Source organism: Gracilinanus agilis, chromosome 1 (assembly GCF_016433145.1).
Source record: "Gracilinanus agilis isolate LMUSP501 chromosome 1, AgileGrace, whole genome shotgun sequence".
NCBI lineage: Eukaryota > Metazoa > Chordata > Mammalia > Didelphimorphia > Didelphidae > Gracilinanus > Gracilinanus agilis.
This window is the reverse complement of record NC_058130.1, coordinates 204415228-204435874: the sequence shown is the minus strand read 5'-3', so window position 1 is coordinate 204435874 and position 20647 is coordinate 204415228. Positions and strand designations below refer to the sequence as shown.

The window sequence follows — 20647 nt, the reverse complement described above, 5'->3', positions numbered from 1 at the left end:
TATATCAAAACTGTGATGGGGAAAGTTGAAATGTGGAAAAGAGGGAGAGAGAGAGAGAGAGAAAGAGAGAGAGAGAGACATACACTCTGTCGGCTTTCCAGAAAAGTTGGTTATAAATCCAAGGAAACATTCCTAAACTAATACTTTCTGCTAAGTAAATAATTAATATAATAACCAGGCTTAAGGTATGTTTTATATCAGCCCTTTCTAGAGCTTACTCATGGATTGCTCCTTTTTTTTTTTTTTTAAACCCTTGTACTTCGGTGTATTGTCTCATAGGTGGAAGATTGGTAAGGGTGGGCAATGGGGGTCAAGTGACTTGCCCAGGGTCACACAGCTGGGAAGTGGCTGAGGCCGGGTTTGAACCTAGGACCTCCTGTCTCTAGGCCTGACTCTCACTCCACTGAGCTACCCAGCTGCCCCCGATTGCTCCTTTTTTTTTGCTAGTGTCTCTTCACTAGGTTCTAACACTAGCTTACTAAGGCTAACTGACCTTAGATAAATCACCTAACTTCCTACAGTTTTTAGTTTTAAAACGAAAAAAAATATATATATTTTTTTACTATCTACCTTGCAATTCTATAAGGAAGTTCTGTAAAATTTTAAATTTTAATTAAAAAAAATTATTATTGCTATTATTCCCACTAATTCTACTCCTTTGTCCTTAATTCTTCAGCTGAAGTCTACTACTGCTACACTTACAATTCTTTTTTTGTCTTTTTTATGTCACAGATCAAATGATTCATTTCCATTTGCTACTAATAATTTGGTCTGAAAATTCTTTATAGATGAGGACTTTGGCTTTTAAAAAACTGAATTAGGGGCAGCTAGGTGGCTCAGTGGATAGAGACAAAACTTGAAATGGAAGGTTCTGGGTTCAAATGTGACCTCAGACATATCCTAGCTACATGACCCTGGGCAAGTCACTTAACCCCAACTGCCTAGCCCTTACTGTTCCTTCTGCCTTAGAATTCATACTTAGTGTGAACTCTAAAACAGAAAGTGTTAAGAAAAAATAACACACCAAAATTAGTGCCCTATTTAGCAGTTTTCTAAGTTATAAAAATTATAAAATATGTAACAATTCTCTGTAATACCATATTAGGCTAAAAGAAAATGAAGGGGAAAGAAAGAGTAAGAAGACAAATAACTTACCTTTCCCCCTGTGACCATGAAAGCTGTTCAAGTGAATCACCTCTTCATTGCCTCCTCCCTCTGCCATTTTAAAACACAGATTTGTACATATATGTACCAACTAGTACCTAAATATAGTAATCCAGCACTCAGAGTGATCTGAAAAATAAGGCAAAGGGAGAAAGAACACTTAGTGTATTCAATTTTGACTAATCCCAAGTAATTTCTCAAAGCATTTAATAATGGTGAGTATCAGCTATAAAAAATGAGAAATTGAAAGCATCCCATTCTTCTTCCTCACTCCCACAATCCTTACTACTATGCTTTCCTTAGTAAAATGCTACACTACACAGACATTTAAAGTGAGCACTTAAATGGGAACTAATGTCAACATTTAGGAGACTTTTTTTTTAGACTTTAAGGAAAAACAAAACAAAGAGGAAAGAGACAGAGAAGGCAATATATTGCCATAAAGCACTGTTTTCCACTTTCAAAACCAAATTAAGGTAAGTAGGATCTGAAGAGGAATCTTATAAGATCCTCTAAAGTCACATACCTGGCTAAGATATTTCCTGGGCTATCTATGGGACATCTAAGCATCAAAAGGGACTAGGACAAAAATCTCATGGTATTTCTCCATTGTTCCCTGTTACCATGTTCGCTACTTTTAAAATTGTCATGCTAAAACAAAAACATCACTGCTGTACCAGTTAACAGCACTGCAATTGCTGAGACCAAGGCAATCTGATACTGAAATCCTAGAACTTCAAGGATGGAAAGAATCTTAGAAGTCAACCTGATTTAAACCTTAAATTCCTTTCAAGTTATTAAAGGTAACTCTAACCCTAATCCTCTCCCTATTTGAAAAATATTTCTTCACAAGCTGGCCCCTTCTTAATTTTCCTGGCTTTTTAACACTTCTTTCATGAATTCCATCATCCAATTACAAGAGCCACTTGTTTATTCGTCCAACAAAATACTCTGTCCTGCCTTCCCAAACTATTCCTATGGACTGTGCTTCCTCTTCCCCTCTGTCTCTGATTGTTTCAGGTCAAATCCAACCTTCTGAAAAGGAAGTGTCGCCTCATTCCCTCAGCTGCTCTCTCTTTAGCTCTCTCTCCACCTCTATTAATTAATATATCTTTACCTAGTTATTTGTATGTTGTCGCCCTCATTAAAATATGAATTCCTACAAGGCAGAAGCTAGTTTTGCCTTTAACTTATTGTCTGGCACACAGTAAGCACTTACTAATAAAAGAGTGTTGCCTGACATCTGCTCTAATTCTCACAGAATAGTCCCCACCTCCATTTCCTACCTCCAATCTCCAAATCTCAAGTGTGCTTCTCTTTGAGGTTTTTTCTTAAGTTGGACTAAACACTGCTGGCATTTAGCCAATAATACTAAAATATTATCAGCTATTCTTAATAGTACATAACAATAACCTAGTGATCTCATCATTGGGAATATTTCCCAAGGAAATAATTCAAAGGGAAGAAAATCATATTTGTACAAAGATGTTTATAGCTGCAAATCTAACAACCAAACCCTGACCTTAATGTCCAATGATTGGGTGCCAGCTAAGAAAACTAGGGACTTTAATGTAATGGAGTATTACATTGTCATTGTTTCTGTACATAAAGCTGCTCAAAGTGGACACAGTTCATAATTTTTCAACTAAGGAGGGAGTTTCTGAAAGTTCTTGTGAATGATAAAGACATCTCTTCTGGTTAATCCTAGTGATGGGCCTCTCCAGACTTGGCTAGACTGACTTCCCTCAGACCATTTCTCCTGTCCCCAGGGAAGGTTTCTGCCTAGAAATGACCTGCCAGAACTCCTTTAGGAGGCACAAGAAGTCTTTCAGAACCCAATCAGCTCCATACAGCAATGAGACTAGAGTAAGATTTAGCAGAAGAGTATTTCCTGATAAATGTGAAAAATTATATAAGAAAATAAAAAAATATTCAGAGTAATGCAAGCTGAAAGCAGAACTCAATGAAGGATATAAATTCAATACACAATGTAAAAAAAGTTATGTTTGCATTATCCTAAGTATCATATAGGAGTAGTTTCCTTTATTGTTATTAACTTCTTGTAAAGTTGAATAAATAGAATAAAAATTCATTTGTTATTCTCAGCCACAAGTAAACTATCATGCTTATTCTATAACAACAGGGAAAAAAAAGAAAACATTTATTTTTGAATCGCAGGAAAATATGCTCAATGGGCAGTCACCCAACTGTTAACAACCTAAGAAAACCTTAGCAAAAACCCAAGACAAAATTATGTTTAGCTAATAAAATAAAGAATGTATGACTGACAGATTTTATATATCAACCAAAAGCATTAGAAAACCATGGAAACCTTCAGACAATCAAGGTTGTGGGGATGAGGGGGAAGATTGTCATCCTTAGCCTTCTGAAGACTAAGAAGATGAAAAACACATGCATCTTTTTTGTGACACTGAGTTGGGGATTGTATAAATGGAAATTTTGAACCTTGGACTTCATCCCCCATAAGACCTTAGTTTTCCCCAAATTCCCTTTAATCTCTCCTGCGCCTCCACATTTGCATGGTCACGTTATTGTTTTGTAGTTGGCTATAACTCCTCTCTCTTTCTCTTTGGTTCCTAGAAGCAAGCTGGTTAGTACCTCTTAGTCTCTTTTCTTAGTTTACTATTAATAAAATATTAATAAATATAATATTTAGTATATTGCATATTAATTTTAATCTCCACGAGATATTCGAATCACCTTTACTAGTGTTTCAGTGTAAAGTTAATCCCCAAAAGCTGTTATATTAGCAAGTGTATTCATGTTGAACTTTTTTAAAAAGTGTCTAAATATTTCCAAGTCTCTAAGGCTTCAACATGGGGAAGAGATGAGCCACAACTAGCAAAAGGAACAATTTAACTTTTCAGGAGCCAAGGACAGAAATGGGATACTAAAGGATTTAATTTTTGAAATATTTGGTCTATCTCATAGTTGAATTGCTTCATATCTTACAAATACTTACTGAAACATCAAGCTATTCCCTTGAAAATGCATTTCATGAAATCTTGAATCTTATAAAGCCATATTCTAAGGATTAAGTGGCTTTATATTTTATTTCCATCAACACTAGCCACTAGTTAGCACAGTAGTTAGAGCATTGGACCTAAATTCAGGGAGACATGAGTTCAAATATAGATTCAGACATTTCTGTCTTCCTCAGTTTCCCTAAATGTAATTTAGGGATAATAATAGCACCTACCTCACAGTGCTGTTGTGAAGACCAAATGAGGTAATCTTTGTAAAGCACTTAGCATAGTGCCTGGCACATAACAGGTGATTTATAAATGTTTGTTCCCCCATTCCCTAATTATGCAACTCTCTTTTCTAGAAGAATGCTAGATTTATATTAGAACAATACAAACAGTATCATCCATACTCATTATTTGCAGTTTCCATATTTTTTAATTTACCAACTCACTTTTATTTGTAATCCTAAAGCCAATATTTGCAGAGCATTCATGGTCATTTGTGAACATGCAGAGTGTCAAAAAAGTTAAGTCATTTTGCTGAGGCTGAACAAGGCCCTACTCTGCCTTCTCGTTTAAGCTTTCATAGTGTAAACATATCTTTTTACTGCTATTATTTTTCATATTTTTGAATTTTTTATTGATGATTTTGCCATTTAAAATGGTCCAAGTATAGTGAAGTGCTATTTGTGTCCCTAAGCACAAGACTTTGATGTGCCTTATAATGAAGATATGTATGTTAGGTAAGCTTTATTCAGATATGAATGCTGTTGGCTATGAGTACAATGTTAATGAACCAACAAGTTACATCCAGAAAAAAGGTAGAAGAAATTCCCCAATGTGTATATGAGGCCACTCTAGAAAGTGTTAAAGTAAATGTTGTAACCAGAGGCTTGCAGGAACTTAACCCTACATTTCCTCTATGAACAACAGTTCAGTATTTGGCTTATTTGGAACTCTTATAAAGCATTTGGAGACTTATAAAACATAAGTATCACAAATTAACTGTTACTTCTTTGTCCAAATTTCAAAGATGTTACCTACATTTGCACTTATTTAAAAGTTTTTTAATTGCAAAAGTAATAAATATCACAAATTTTAAGATATTCAGCTATGACAAGATAATCTGAATAATGAATTTTTAAACCTAAGAACCTTGGTTTTTACTTATGTTAAATTTATCACTCATATAACTATAACTCATATAAATATATCACTCATAGCTAAAGGAATTATAATTTCACTTTTGAAATTTAAACATAAATTCTTGAATGAGTCACTTATTAGAAACTCTTTTCAAGTACAATTCTTTACATAGTGTGTTCAAACCACTGAATGTTTTCCCCTCCAAAAATTACTAAATCTTTAAATTCTGAGTTTCCATGTTATTGGTTCTCACCCTTTTTTTCTGCCAAGGACCATTTTGGCATTGCAGTCTGCTTTCAAAAATTCTTTGTATCAATTTACTTCCTCCTATTATGACAGATCTGATTTCATTTCATTTTCAAGAGATTCTGGAGTTGTTTTCTACATAGTATAAACTAGTATAGTATAGATCCAAAATAGATTCCACCCCACATTTGTGAATAATTTATAATTCACAATATATAATTATGACCAAAAGGATGTCCTTTTAATGACTTTATGCTAGAGGTAGTGAGTTCTACAGTAGAAACTTTAAACAACATAGCAAGATTTCAGTGAACATTCAGATCCTGTTCTTTCTTCTACTCCAAATACTATCTTCCCTATTCTTTTCCTGTCGTATTTTTTCTGTACCTTCTACTTATTGATATAATTATATAAAACATTCTATTTAGAAGCTTCGGAGAAAAAACTGATAAATAAAAATAAGAAACAGTTTCACATATACATATATCTTTTTGTCAAATAATGCCTTCTCTAATAGGGAGAGGTGAAGAAGAAAGGAAGTTATTTAGGCATTTTAATGTAACAAATAAAAATTTTTAAATTAAAAAAATTGGAATGGGATATTCAGAAAATTCATTGAAAGGTCAAATATTGAAGCTGAAGCTTGAATACTCTGGTCACTTAATGAGAAGACAGGGCTTATTAGAAAAGATCCTGATGTTGGGAAAGACTGAAGGCAGGAGGATGGCAAAGGATGAAATGGATAGATAGTACCATGGAAACAACAAATATGAATTTGGACAGACTTTGAAAGATAGGGAAGGATAGAAGGACCTGGTCCACAGGGTGCACAGGGCCACAAAGAGTTGGACACGATTCAAAGCAACATCGAGGGGAGGGGTACTAGAAGTCCAGACATGTAGTGGTCTTCTAGAGTTGGCTGGATGCCCACTGCTAGAAAAACTGTCCATCATGTGGTGAACTATAACACTAGGTGCCAACAATGAATTACAAATAAACCAATGATGTAAGAGGAGGAAAAAAAAACAACACAGAACCTTCAGAAGGATTTATTGCACTGCCCTGGAATAGATTCCATCCTTGCTCAAGCCTCTTAAAAGTCCCTAATTTCCTTCAAAGCTCAATTCAAAATCACTTACCCAATTTCCCCCTTTCCTTATCTGCTAGGATCTGCCAAGTGAAATTATCTTGTCTGTGTTTTGTTAATACTTATACTGGGGGCGACAAAAACTGCTGGGAAAATTGGAAAACAGTATGGCAAAAAATAAGATTAGGTCAATACCTCACACCATATACCAATATAATGTCAAAAGGAGTATATGATGTAAACATAAAGAGTGATAATATAAGTAAATTAGGAGAACCTAGAATAAAGTTTACCTCTCAGATCTATGAAGAAGGGAAGCATTTATGACAAAACAAAAGATAAAAAACATTATAAGATGTAAAATGAATAAATTTGATTATATTAAATTATAACGGTTTTGTACAAACAAAACCAATGCAACCAAGATTAGAAGAGAAGCAACACACTGGGGAAATTTTTTTATAACAAATTTCTCTGACAAAGGTCTCAAAAAATAACTAAGTCAAATTTATGAGAATCCAAGTCATTCCCCAATTGATAATCAAAGGATATGAATATGCAGTTTTCAGATGAAGAAATCAAAGCTCTCAATAATCATATGAAGAAATGTTCTAAATCCCCCTTGATTAGAGAAATGCAAATTAAAACAACTCTAAGGGGACCACCTTACACCTATCAGATTGGCCAATATGACAATAAAGGAAAATAATAAATGTTAGAGGGAATGTGGCAAAATTGGGACACTAATGCATTGTTGGTAGAGTTGTGAACTGATTTGACTATTCTGGAGGGCAATTTGGAATTATGCCCAAAGGGCTAGTTATAAAACAATACCACTACTAGATCTGTATCCCAAAGAGATTTTTTTTAAAATGGGAAAGGATCTGTTTGGATAAAAATATTTTATAGCAGCTCTTTTTGTGGTGGCAAAGAATTGGAAATGAAAGGTATGCTCACCAGTTGGGGAATGGCTGAACAAAATGTGGTATATGGTGGTGATGGAATATTATTGTGCTATAAGGAATGAAGAATAGTATGATTTCAGAAAGAACTGTAAAGACCTACATGAACTGATGCAGAGTGAAATTAGCAGAAATAGAACTTTATACACAGTTAAATGAAATGTTGTGGAACAATCAAATGTGACAAAGACTTTGCTACTAACAGTAATATAATGATTTAGGACAATTCTGAGGGACTTATTAAAAAAATGCTATCCATTTCCACAGAAATGAATATAATTGCAGATGAAACATGATTTATCACTTGTTTATTTCAGTATATGATTTGGGGTTCTGGTTTCATAAGATTACTCACAAAAATAAAGAGTTTAAAAATATGTTTTGTGATAATATATGTATAACCCATACTGAATTGCTTGTCAACTCTAGGAGGGGGAAGGGGAGAAGGAAGGGAGACTATGAATCATATAACTTTGGAAAAGATGTAGAAATTTCTTATTAAAATAAAATAAAGATAAAACATAAAAAAATACTTAATATTAGAGAGAGGAGCTAGGTGGATCAGTGGATAGAGAGCCAGGCCTGGAGTCAGATGGACTTGCTAGTTCAAATTTGCCTTCAGACCCTTCCTGGCCATGACCCTGGGCAAGCTACTTACCCCCCATTATCTAGCCATTACTGCTCTTCTGCCTTGGAAAAGGCATACATGTGTGGATTCTAGGACAGTAGGGTTGGGGGAAAAAAGTGAATTCTTACCCTGGGCTTTTTATCTCCCTGGGAATGTAAACTCTTTCATAGGTTGTCTTTAAACTGATTTTGCTGATTCAGACCTTCCTTTCACTTCCAGGCCATTTCTCCCTTCCTCACTTTTTCCAGTACTTTTTTGCATATGGTCTTCTCCCAAAGGGACAGTCTCCTCTGCCAATAATGATGTTGTTGTTTTAGTCCTACCTGACTGACCCCTTCCCATAGGAAGAGAATGGTGAGATTTCTGAAGTTTTAAAAAACCTTCACAACCTTTCTACCCATTCAGCTAATCATCTTTATTCCTTTACTACCTAACTTCTTGAAAAAGTTGTCTAGACATAGTCTACACTTCCTCACAATTCACATTCTCTTCTTCAACCCCTTGCAAACATGGTTTCTGCTCTAACATTCTTCTGAAAATATTATTTCAAAGGTCAATGACCTCCTAAGTAAGCAAATTAAATGGTCTTTTTTCAGTTCTCCTCTTGACTCCGAAGCCTCCAACATTGCTGACCACCTGCTTCTGCCACTAAAGTACTATGTTGATGTTTCATCACAGTAAGAATGTAACCCTGCAGTTCTCAAAAGCTGTATCAGCAGAGCAGCAAGCTCTGGCAGTTTTACAAAGCTGCAAATAGGCTTCCAGTACAGCCAAGTGATGGACCTGTTATCAAGGGGACCGCCTACCACTCCCCCCCCCACCGCACCCCCCACCCAGCTAAATCCAGGCAGACAGTAAAATGATACATTTTTGATACATAACTCCTATCAAAGACTATCTACTAAGTTATAGAAGAAAAAAATGCATGTTATTTAAGTTAAAATGATGAAAAGACAGAAAATGGAAAACAAATATAGGTATCTTTGTATAAACCTTTTCAATCAAAGAAAATGAGATCACCATATTCAGTCTACCATGACAGTCTCTGATATCCTATTTTTCATAAGGTATGATATGAGGATGAATAAATGGCACTGATTAAAGATAGGAAGAACAGCTGGCTAGTCCAAGCATATACAAAGAGGAAATCCATGCTAGAGGCAACATAACTGTATGGGAATTAAGGGGCTAAGTTTTAAGGTAACTATCAAATTAGAGAGGAAATCACTATTTACTATCCCAAATTAGAGCAAGAACACATCTAACAACCAATCCCCTATGTTCATATTTCTGTCTTTACAAAATCATTCAAAGAATAATTTATACATGTATCAGAGGCATCCTTGAAGAAAGCATAAAGGAACAGGGATTCCAAATATAGTGAACCACAACTTTATGGTTATACAAGTGACTAAGAGGAATAGAGAATATGAGATCCCAGGATATTTATTCCTTCATTATAAAAATACACCTGATTTTGTAGAACAAAACACTACCTTAATGATAAAAACAATGAATACAGAAAAATATGCGAATTTGTTATGAACTAATGTAAAGTTAAAAATCTGGAAAATAATAAACAACTACAAGAATATAAATTAAAAGAACAAAAGGAAACAATACCAACTTAGACTTTTCCCACACAAAGTGTTTCTCATGCATATATCAGAAATTCAGCGATTATTAACATAAAGAAAGGAATATGTGGCCAAGTCATTTCCTTTGTATGAATCTAAGCTTCCTCATCTTTAAAGTGAGGGAGCAAAAGTAACCAATGCATTATCCTATACCTAGTACACAGTTTAAATCAGAAAGAGATTTTAGATAGTGAGATCCTTTAGACGTTTTCTAGGTTTGACATTGACAATGGCATCAAACTTAGGAACACTTCATAAGTCTCCTAAGTAAGATTTATTATTATTCAAAAAGAGTTCAGCCCAACTACACAGAGAAAATCAAATGGATGAATAAAGCCATTTCCAGTTGAATGAATAACCCAATAACCCATAGTGCTGTTCTATCATTATATTTGCCATGGCTATATACTGAATATGGACAATCAAGTGGACCTAGAAATTAATAGGAGAAAGAGAGCAAATGTAAATTGCTTTGGAAAAATGGCATAATTATTTTAATGATCCCAGAAACAAAGGGCCATTGATATTTTTCCAGTGATGTTGTACAGTTAATGGAATACAAGTCTTCAAAGAATTAAAGTTGTAGGCTACCTTAAGGAAAATAGAGACACATATATGGTAGGCATGAGTAGGCTGCAATATATAACCTACAAAGAATTGTACAGAGCAACAGCATAAGAGTCATCACAAAAAAATATGACCAGAAGGGTAGGTAGGAGGCTCAATAGGCCTGAAGTTGGGAAGAACTCAGTTCAAATCTAGCCTCAGTGTTGACATGGAATATAGAAACCCCCAAACTTATAGCCTTGTGAAGTCTGATAACCCCCCAGATTAGTTAGTTTGAAGATGAAGATCTCAAGTTTAACTTTGTCACATGAGTTCCTCTAAAAGGGTATATAAGTTTCCCAATTTTCATGGCTCCTTGGAGCCGTAATCTAGGGCTACAGCACTCCCAGGGGTCAGTGGTCACAACAACCAGAGTCTCAGGGCTCTGTGTGGGTTTGTAGCATGAAGGTCTGCATGGAGGCCGTGAAGAAAGCACTGAACCCTTTTCCTTAATTAAAAAAGTGGTTTTTCTGACTATTTAATAGTTGTGTTTTTTCCAGTTAAACGCCTAGCTATGTAATCCTGGGCAAGTCACTTAACTCCTATTGCCTAACCCTTACCACTCTTCTGCCTTGGAACTGATACTTGTAATATTTCTAAAAAACAACAAGAAAAAAACCCCACAAACATATATGACCAGAAAAGGATACATATAGATACCAAACCCATAAAATTCCATTATCTTCTCCTCCATTCTTATTTCTTATTTTCATGTTGCTGAACAAACCAAAACACATTTATACTATCTAATTTCAAATGAGCCCTTGAGACAATCCCTTTATTCTTCCCAAACCAACTCTTTATTCCATTCCTCTAAAAGCTGTTTCAAACCTTTTCTTCTTTCTTTTAACCTCCAATCCCATCCTTTTCTCTTACAGTGGACCTGCCTCATCCTTCAGAGAAAACAGAAGCCATATGCTTTGAAACTCTCTCTTCTCCTCTAAGTATCTCAAAGCCCTTTGACACCACTCCTAATTCTCTCCTTTACTGAAGTCTCTGATGAAAAGATAGTTCTTCTCTTGACTAGGACCAAACCCTATAAATATTCCCTTTAAGACTACCTTCCAGGTTTACACCCCTACTCTTCCTCCCCACAAAGTTTCTAATCTTCAATCTTTCCTTATCTACTGGCTCTTTCCCAGCTGCCTCATAAAATGATGATCAGATTTCTCCTATTTCTAAAAAACCCTCCCTTGACTCCATACTACAGTATCCCTCCTTTCTTTCTTTACCCAATGCCTCCACTTACACTCCTCCCACTCACTCACTTTTCAAGCTCTTCTATTCGGATTTCCTTTTCTATCACTTTACTCAAACTGTTCCCTCCAAGGTCACCAGTAATCTCTTTATTGCTAAATTCAATGGTCATTTTCCAGCACTCATTCTACTTGAACTCTGTAGCATCACCTCCTTGCTATTCTTTCCTCATGCTGCTATTCTTTGTCTTTCTCCTCCTACCTTGCTGAGTGATTTCTTTTCAGACTCATCCCCTATAAAGGTCTATTCTTTAAGGCTCTATTCTGGACTCTCTTATTTTCCCCCTTTCACTATTCTCTAGGTCAAGGGTTCTTAAATTGAGCTCTGCCTTACCTCTAATATCTAACTAGTTGTCAAATCTTCTTACTTATACTTCCATAAAATCAATTCCCTTCTCTCCTCTAGTACTACAACCACCCTACTTCAGGTCCTCATCATCTCTCACATGAATATTACTACAAAAGACAATCTTTAACTGATCTCCTAGTTTCAGGCTCTAATTTATCTTCCACACAGTTGCCAAAGTGATACTCCTGAAGCTAGGTCTGACTATGTCACTCCTCAACTCAAAAAGCTCCAGTAATTCCCTATTGCATATACATCCTTCCATTTGCCTTTTACATTCTGACCCTAGCCTACCTTTCCAGGGTTTTTTTTATATATTACTGCCTTTCAAACATCCTATGGTCCAGCTGAAATGGCCCATTTGCTGTTCTATATATATAAACTATAAAATACTTCATGTTGATTTTGTGCAGTATGTACCCTTAATTAGAATAGACTTCCTTCTCACCTCTGCTGCATAGATTCCATAGCTTCTACCAAAAGTCACCTCTTAGTTAAAATCTTTCTCAGTCCCTTAAGATACCAGTGTCACTCCCACTCTCTGAAAAAATGTCCTTGCACATACATACATTGTTTTTCACAATAGAATATAACCTCCTTGAGAGGAGCAATTGCTTCATTTTCTTTTTTGTATTCTCAATGCCTACCACAGAATGTGTTACCTAGTAGGCATTTAACACTTAGTTTTGAAAAAAACAAGAGTGAGGTAGCCAAAAGGTGTACAACCAATAGGAGACCCATATGCTCCACTGGTATACATACAATGTCAAATGAGTTAAAGGAAGAGCCATAGCATATTGAGTGAACACCCCATGTAAAATTCATAAGACATGGGCAAGTACCATCCAACATTATGAAAAGTTAGGATGAAACTTGCAACACTGGAGAGGGTGCTTACCATGGATAAGATCACAAAGCTATCAAAGTATCAAATTTTGTTCAAAATTTATTTCAAAATTTTACTAAGCTGCAGAACCAATTCATTGATCTACTCTCTCTTTTATTGATGTTATTTAAAGATATAAACTTTCCCTTGAAGACCTGCTTCTGCTACAACCCACAAATTTGAGTGTGTTATCTCACTGTCATTATCTTTAATGAAATTGATTGCTTCTATTTGTTCTTTGACTCACTCATTCTTTGGGATAATTTAGTTCCAATTAATTTTTAATTTATACTTCAAAGGCCTTTTGTTGTATATCATTTTTATTGCATTATAGCCCCAAAAGGTACATTTGATATTTCTGCCTTTCTGCATGTTTGTGAGCTTTTTATGCCATAATTTGTGAAGGTACCATGCCCAGTTGAGATTTAAGTATACTCCTTTCTATTTCTATCAATATTCTCCAAAGGTCTTTCATATATAACTTTACTGCAATTCTAATGACCTCTTTAACTTCTTTCTGGTAATTTATGGTTAGATTTACTTAGGTCCAAGAGGAGTAAATTGAAATCCCCCCACCTACAGTAGTTTTTAAAAAAAAAATTTTTTTTAATCCTTAAGTTCTGTATTGGCTCCTAGGTGGAAGAGTGGTAAGGGTGGGCAATGGGCGTCAAGTGACTTGCCCAGGGTCACACAGCTGGGAAGTGTCTGAGGCCGGATTGGAACCTAGGACCTCCCCTCTAGGCCTGACTCTCAATCCACTGAGTTACCCAGCTGTTCCTCCAGTATAGTTTTATTGTAATAACTTGTTTAGCTTTTCATAGAATTTGAATGCTATACAATTTAATGTATATATATATATATATATATATATATTCAGTACCGATATTAATTCATTTCTCATGGTACCTTTTAGGGAAAGTTTTCTTGATTATCTCTCTTAATTAGGTCTGTTTTAACTTTTGCTCTGAGATCATGAGGTAGCTACCCTGCCTTTTTTTACTTCAGGTGCAATATAATACATTCTACTCTACTCCCTTGTTTTAACTGTGAGTCTCCCTTTTAAGTATGCTTCCTGTAAATAACAATTCCTTATTTACATGTATGTAAATTCATGTCCATTTTATGTGTAAATTCATCCCATTCATTCACAGTTATGATTACTAACTGTAATAGAACTCCATTCTATTCACTTATATTTATCCTCTTATTTTATTTTTTAAACCTTTACCTTCCATCTTGGAATCAATGCTGTGTATTGGCTCCAAGGCAGAAGAGTGGTAAGTGCTAGGTAATGGGGGTTAAGTGACTTGCCCAGAGTCACACAGCTGGGAAGTGTCTGAGGCCAGATTTGAACCTAGGACCTCCCATCTCTAGGCCTGGCTCTCAATCCACTGAGCTATTCAGCTGCCTCCCCTTCTCTTATTTTTTAACTCTGTTCACTCTTCAAGTCTGTTTTGTTTCTGACCACAGCCTTAAATCTACCCTCTCTTTAATCTACACCCATTTCTTTTAGCCTATTCCCCACTTAGGAAAGATAAATATCTATAATCAATTGTGTGTGTTCTTCTCTCTTGGAACAAGTTCAGATGAAAGTTAGGTTCAAACATACCTGCTCCCCATAATATTTTTATGTTGGGTTTTTTTTTTCCCTGAAGAAGTGTTCAGTGAGTGTTCTTTCATTTTCTACTTTATCCACAGGTCCTAAAATATTTGGTAATTTTCCTTTATAATTTCTTGAAATATGATGTGAAGACTTTTTTTTTTTTGCTGTTGTTCATGGCTTTCAGGCAGCAGTTATTTTTAAATGACCTTCCTCAATCTTTTTCCAGATCAGTAGTTCCCCCTCCCCACAAGATATTTTACTCTTTTCTTTCAGACTTTTGACTTTTATTTTTTGATGCTTCATAAAGTCATTAGTTTCTACTTGAACAACTGTAATTTTTAAGGTGCTATTTTTTTCAATTTTGTACCTCTTTTACTATTTGGCTGAGTTTGTGTTTTGAACTTCCCTGTCACCATGGCAGTTTTTTATGGCCAGGTTCGTTTTTGGCATTTACTTATTTTTCCTGCCTACTTCTTTACTATAATCTTAATGTCAAAGTTGGGCCTGCTCACCTCTGGGGAAGCTAATTGGCCTGACCTTCTGTCTTTTATATCCTTCTGCTGTACTATCACACCTAGGTCTAGGGGCCTATAAATTTTCAGTGCTTCCAACTGTAGTGTGATCTAGGAAGAGGTTTGGTTACTGCCCTCCCTGTCTGAGCTCTGGTCTTTACCTTAGGGTCCCTGTTCCCTCACAACCACTCTTCTCTATCCTGGAACTGGGACCCAGAACTAGGTAAGGGGCAATGGAGCTGTCAAATGGCACCTAATCCTATGCTCAGTACTAGTACAGGGACCTTTCTTTCTGTCACTGACTTTCTTGTGTTAGTGTTACCCTAGTAATGGAATTGATAGGTCAAAGGATATATGAATACTTCAGCAACTTTTCTAGAATAATTCTAAATTGTAGTGACTCATATTTACCGATGAGATATTTTAATTGTATCTCATTAAATTGTATAAAGTTTTTCTTCTTGTTATTGACCATTTGCATTTCTTCTTCTGGGAACAATTTATTCTCATAAACCTTATATGTATTCTCTGACTAATGGGGGAAATATTTTTGTACTTTTGCCATTTCCCCATAGATTATGAATATCATTTTTACCAAATGTTTGATGTAAATTACTTGCCCACCCTATCGATCTATATCTTCTCATATTTTACCTACACTGATTTTCTTTTGGTGAAAAACATTTAAAACTGTATATAATTGAAATGTTCTATTTTTGTCTTTTATAATTTCATCTATCCTTTGTCTAGTTAGGTATTCTCATACAAACTCATAATTAAAAAAAACAACAACAACAAAAAAACACAACCCTTACCTACCATCATAGAATTAATACTATCAATTCCAGAGCAGAAGAGCTGTAAGGGACAGGCAATGGGAGTTAAGTGACTTCCCCAAAATCATAAAGCTAGGAAGTGTCTAGGTCTGGTTCTCAATCCACTAAGCTACTTAAGCTGTATGTGTGTATATATATAAAACAAATTGCATGTAACTGAAATTTATGGTATCACTAATCTTTTTGTATTCTACTCTATAAAAGGAATTTTTTTGTAATTAAGTTCGTAATTTAAAACTAAATTTAAAAAAAATCCTCATGATTCTAATCTATTCTGCAGAGCTCATTTTGGATTTGAACTGTTATTCATTTCAATTATTCCTCCCAGCTTTAGAGTCACAAGTCTGGTTTCCTGACTGCTGCCCCAGGTTCAAAGCACAGTGTAGGTCACAAGCTTATAGTAATCGTGATCCCCTTCAATAGTTAGCCAAAGGACCCAACTAGTTCAAAAGCCTTTAATGAAGTGGCATGGCACAAAATGTAGTAACAAAACATTTTCCTCATAAACTCTGAGTGTACTTTCCCACAAATACACAGAATATCAGTGGGAAGAGTAAGTGTACATAAGGAACACAAGCCACCAGTGTATATGCATGAAAGAGCACACACGTCTTCCCTTGAACACATGCATGAAAGAACATACAAAGAGAATACATGTGGCTAGGGTATACATGTAGGAAAGCAATTCATGCACTTGATATTTCAGAGTCACTTAATGTCTTTTTAAAGATGTCACCACACTGCTCCAGCTGGGCCTGCTCTCCTCAGGCCTGCGACACTGAGACACTGCTTCTGCTGAAGAGTAGTGGCCTGGATAAATGGTAGCCAATGGAAAATCCTCAGCTAGATGTGTCTTTAAAATTCTAGCTCAGTTCAAATTCTTGGCTGTGACCTTGGGCAAGTTACCCTCCTTCAGCCTCAGCTTCCTTATCTTTAAAATGGGAATGATAATAGTAACTATCTCACAAAGGGTTGTTAATGGGATCAAATAGGATAATATATGTTTAGTGCTTTAAAAAACTTAGAACCCTATACAAATGTTAAGTATTACTATTAATGTTAGACTTGTCTTCAAGGGGAAAAGTAGGTAATTCTTCCTTTTTCAGCTCTTTCAGAAAAAGCAAAAACCCTTAAGACAAGCAAAAACCCTTTCCTCAGGTTCTTACTCCTTTGCAGCCTAGGATATGAAACTTTTTACCTCTCTAGCAAGTAATTGCACAGTACAGGTATCATCTAGAGCTAGCTATTGTGCTCAGTCTTAACCTTTACTTTGACCCTTGGACCAGTACTTAAAGAATAGCCTTCACTGTGGTAAACAAGCCATAGTCCTCCCAAATATTCATTTGTAAAGGCTACAATATAATATTCTCTAGAGTGTGAAGATTGACAGTTTGGGGAACATAAACCTTTTGATGATAAGTAGACAGGAAAAAGTCCCAGTGATAAGCTAAGCTCAAAGAGGGAAGTAACTCAATCTTTTTTACTAGCCTAAATGGCATTCCAGGTCTTTTTATATGTGAATACAGTCAGCCCAAAGGTAACCTCAGAGGTACACTGCACTTTTAAAGAACAAAAACCATTTTCCCACCCAGAATCGTGTCTGTAAAATCAAAAGGATTGCTTATATTATAGGTTAATTATAAAATTTTATAAATTCCAGCCCAGCTCCCCAAACTATTATTTAGGGAGTAACTCCTATGTAGAAATGGGCTATATCCCCACCACCATCACCTGCCAGGTGGCAAATGGCCACCAATAGGGCAAACAAGTCACCCAAACAAAAAGCAGCAAGGAACACCAAGTTAGGGTCAGGAGGCAGCATGTGTCAAGTAGGTCAAACTACTGCCATAAACTCCCCGCTTAGATCCTGGTACAAACTGCTCAAGATTCAAAGCCTAAGAACCTCAAGAATAGTCATTCCCTTCCCCCTGGGTCTACCAAGGAAGTTCAGTTTTTTTCCTGACTCCCAAACAATTATGTAGGGAAGCAATCAGTGAAGAGATGCAACCAGGCCCCAAACTCAGCATATATATAGCTAATGAATACCCCCAAAACAAAGTTCTAAATGCCAAAATCCTTGCAACTGTCAAACTGTTCAACACCTGAATCGGATACTATTTTATCAGTGGAAATAGCACTAATGAAAACATTATCATCTGCTTTGCTACTCTGGATCCTAAAAGTTCCTGAAATCTCCTAAATGTGTTGTCTCCCACTATTGGAATATGAGCTCCTTGAGAGGAAAAGTATCTCGTGTGCTTAGCATTGGGCTTAATAATCCCCCCCCCCCAAATTCTTTCTTTCAAAATAGTTAAGGGACAAGGGTAGGTGGTGGCTCAGTAGAGAGAGAGCTAGGCCCAGAGATGGGAGGTCCTGGGTTCAAATCAGACCTCAGACCCTGGGCAAGTCACTTAAACATCTAGCCCTTAGCTCTTCTGCCTTGGAACTGATACTTAGTAGTGATTCTAAGACAGAAGATAAAGATTTATTTATTTGATTGCTAAAGGTAAAAAGATTCATTTAAAATGAAGCATTGTCTCACTTGCAACAATGTGGTCAAAATGATGCTTAATGAATGATATACAAAGCAAAACAGAACAGTTGCACTTGCAGGAAACAAAATGGACAGTGTCCACAGAAATACAGGGTCTAAAGCCCTTTGGTCTCAGTCAATTTAGAAATTATAATGTTCATATTTGGTATTGCAATTGGATGAAGCAACAGATGTAGTTTACTTTTAATTTTCAAAAACCTTTACCTTCTGTCTTAGAATTGATACTAAGTATTAATTCCAAGGCAGAAGAGCTTTAAGGGCTAGGCAATTTGGGTTAAGTGACTTGCCCAGGGTCACACAGCTAAGAAGTATCTGAGGCCACATTTGAACCCAGGACTTCCAGTCTCCAGGCCTGGCTCTATTCACTACACAACCTAGCTGCATATATATCACTGATATTGCTGAAATTGATTAAAGCAAAAGTTTATTACTTTCTGTACCTATTGATGGAAATCCTACATCAAGATAAATTTTTATAACTGATGGAATTTTAAATAAAAATTATATAGGAAATAGTACTAGACTATGCAAGGAGGGTTCAATCAACATCAAGCTAAAAGGAGGTTTAAGAATATTACTATAGTTAAAAATATGGTGTTTGTGCAATATGGACAAAGTAAATTACTTGCATCAAGAAGTGAGTGAGAAGCTAAATGCAGTTTTCAAGTAGTTATGCAAGTATTCAACTTTATAAAGCACAATCCATTAAAAGGAAGGATCTTTGAAAAACTGTACCATGCTCTACAATCCAAACACAAGAGAACTGTATTATCACAAATAGGGTTCTTCCAAGGACTTCAAAGGACTTGGGGCAGCTACTTTTTTAAATGGGTACTCTAAACAAATCAATGTAAAGTTCTTAAATTCATACTCTGATTCAGAAGAGCTACAGAATTCATTTATAAATTATTTTTGGCATAATGGATCAAAATTTTAAAATACTCTGAAAATAAAACATTTTGCCTTTTTAATCACTTGACAAGCCTAGAGAAACAATTCTCATTTTAGAGGCTTAGATATTTCTAAATGTGAAAATATTATTTATTTACTGTGGACAACTAAATACGAACAGTTAATTGACTTGTACTGTGATAGTAATTTAAAACAGAAAATTACAGAACTCTGACCCTAAAATTTTGTTATATTTTTGCTGCAAGTGAATAAAAAGTCATCTGATTTGTCAAAGTGATACAAATTACACCAGTTTGTAACACCTTTTATGTGCTATTTTTTTTTGTGCTAGACAGAATATCAATCTCAATTAGTGGTTGAACAAGAATTACAAAAGTATCAATATTGTAAAAAATGTGGCATTTTGAGAACCTGTGCTAAAAAACCAAGTCTACTGCCATCATTAATTACTAGTTATTTTGTGAATATAAAAGCTATAAGAACTGATAAATTCAAATTTTTACTTGAATAGTAGCTTGTATAATAAAGTATATTAATTTTTTTAGGAATGTAAAAGAATACAACTTTTTTTAAAAAGAGCTTATTTTGCAAAGATGGGGCTATACTTATGAAACACTATATACATGCCATCTTGGTTGATACATTGGTTAATTTTTAGTTTTGTAAAACTGTATTTTCCCCCTCACTTCTTTATTCTTTGTTACAAGAGATGGCTGCCTAGGTAGGGGAGGAAGGAAAGATACATTTGGAACTGAACTCTATGTAAAAATAAAAGATAAAAATTTTAAAAGGGATCGAGGTGAATGTCCCATCATAAACTTTTTCTTTCTTCAGTTTTAGAATACAAGGTAAGCTTTTCAGACACTTATGAAAGTTCAATTACCTGCCAAGGAAAACATTACCACTAATGAACAGTCTCCTAAGTTTTTGTTAAGTCATCAGTGAAACAACTGACCAATAATTACACCAAATAACAGTGATGAAGACACAAAGATGTTTTGATGATAATAGAGAATTTATTAAATTAACAAACCATACACTGGGACATGAGTAATACTATCGTTAGAAAGAAAACAAAATTCAGAACCAAAGCTTCCCTTCCCACATGCTGAGTTGGCTATATCCCCTTGATACCTGGTCAGCAGAATATAAACTTTTACTAGAGAAGCAAACATCAAAATTCAGTTTTCCACAAATTTAGCAAGCATCTGCAAAGAACAAAAAAAAAAATCGAGAAAAGTGTTTTTCATACATTTATAAAAACTTAAGTGAATACTTG

At 35.4% G+C, this 20647-nt stretch overlaps 1 protein-coding gene across 1 annotated transcript in view; it reads right to left on the bottom strand.

Moving 5' to 3' along the window:
* The window catches only part of RNF216 (ring finger protein 216), a 125199-nt gene extending 123940 nt beyond the window's left edge, over positions 1–1259 (bottom strand). Inside the window, exon 1 of the mRNA XM_044659929.1 lies at positions 1156–1259. Within this exon, the coding sequence (XP_044515864.1) occupies positions 1156–1222 (67 nt within the window). The 5' untranslated portion in view covers positions 1223–1259. The remainder of the gene's footprint in view (positions 1–1155) is intronic.
* Between the last annotated feature and the right edge of the window lie 19388 nt (positions 1260–20647).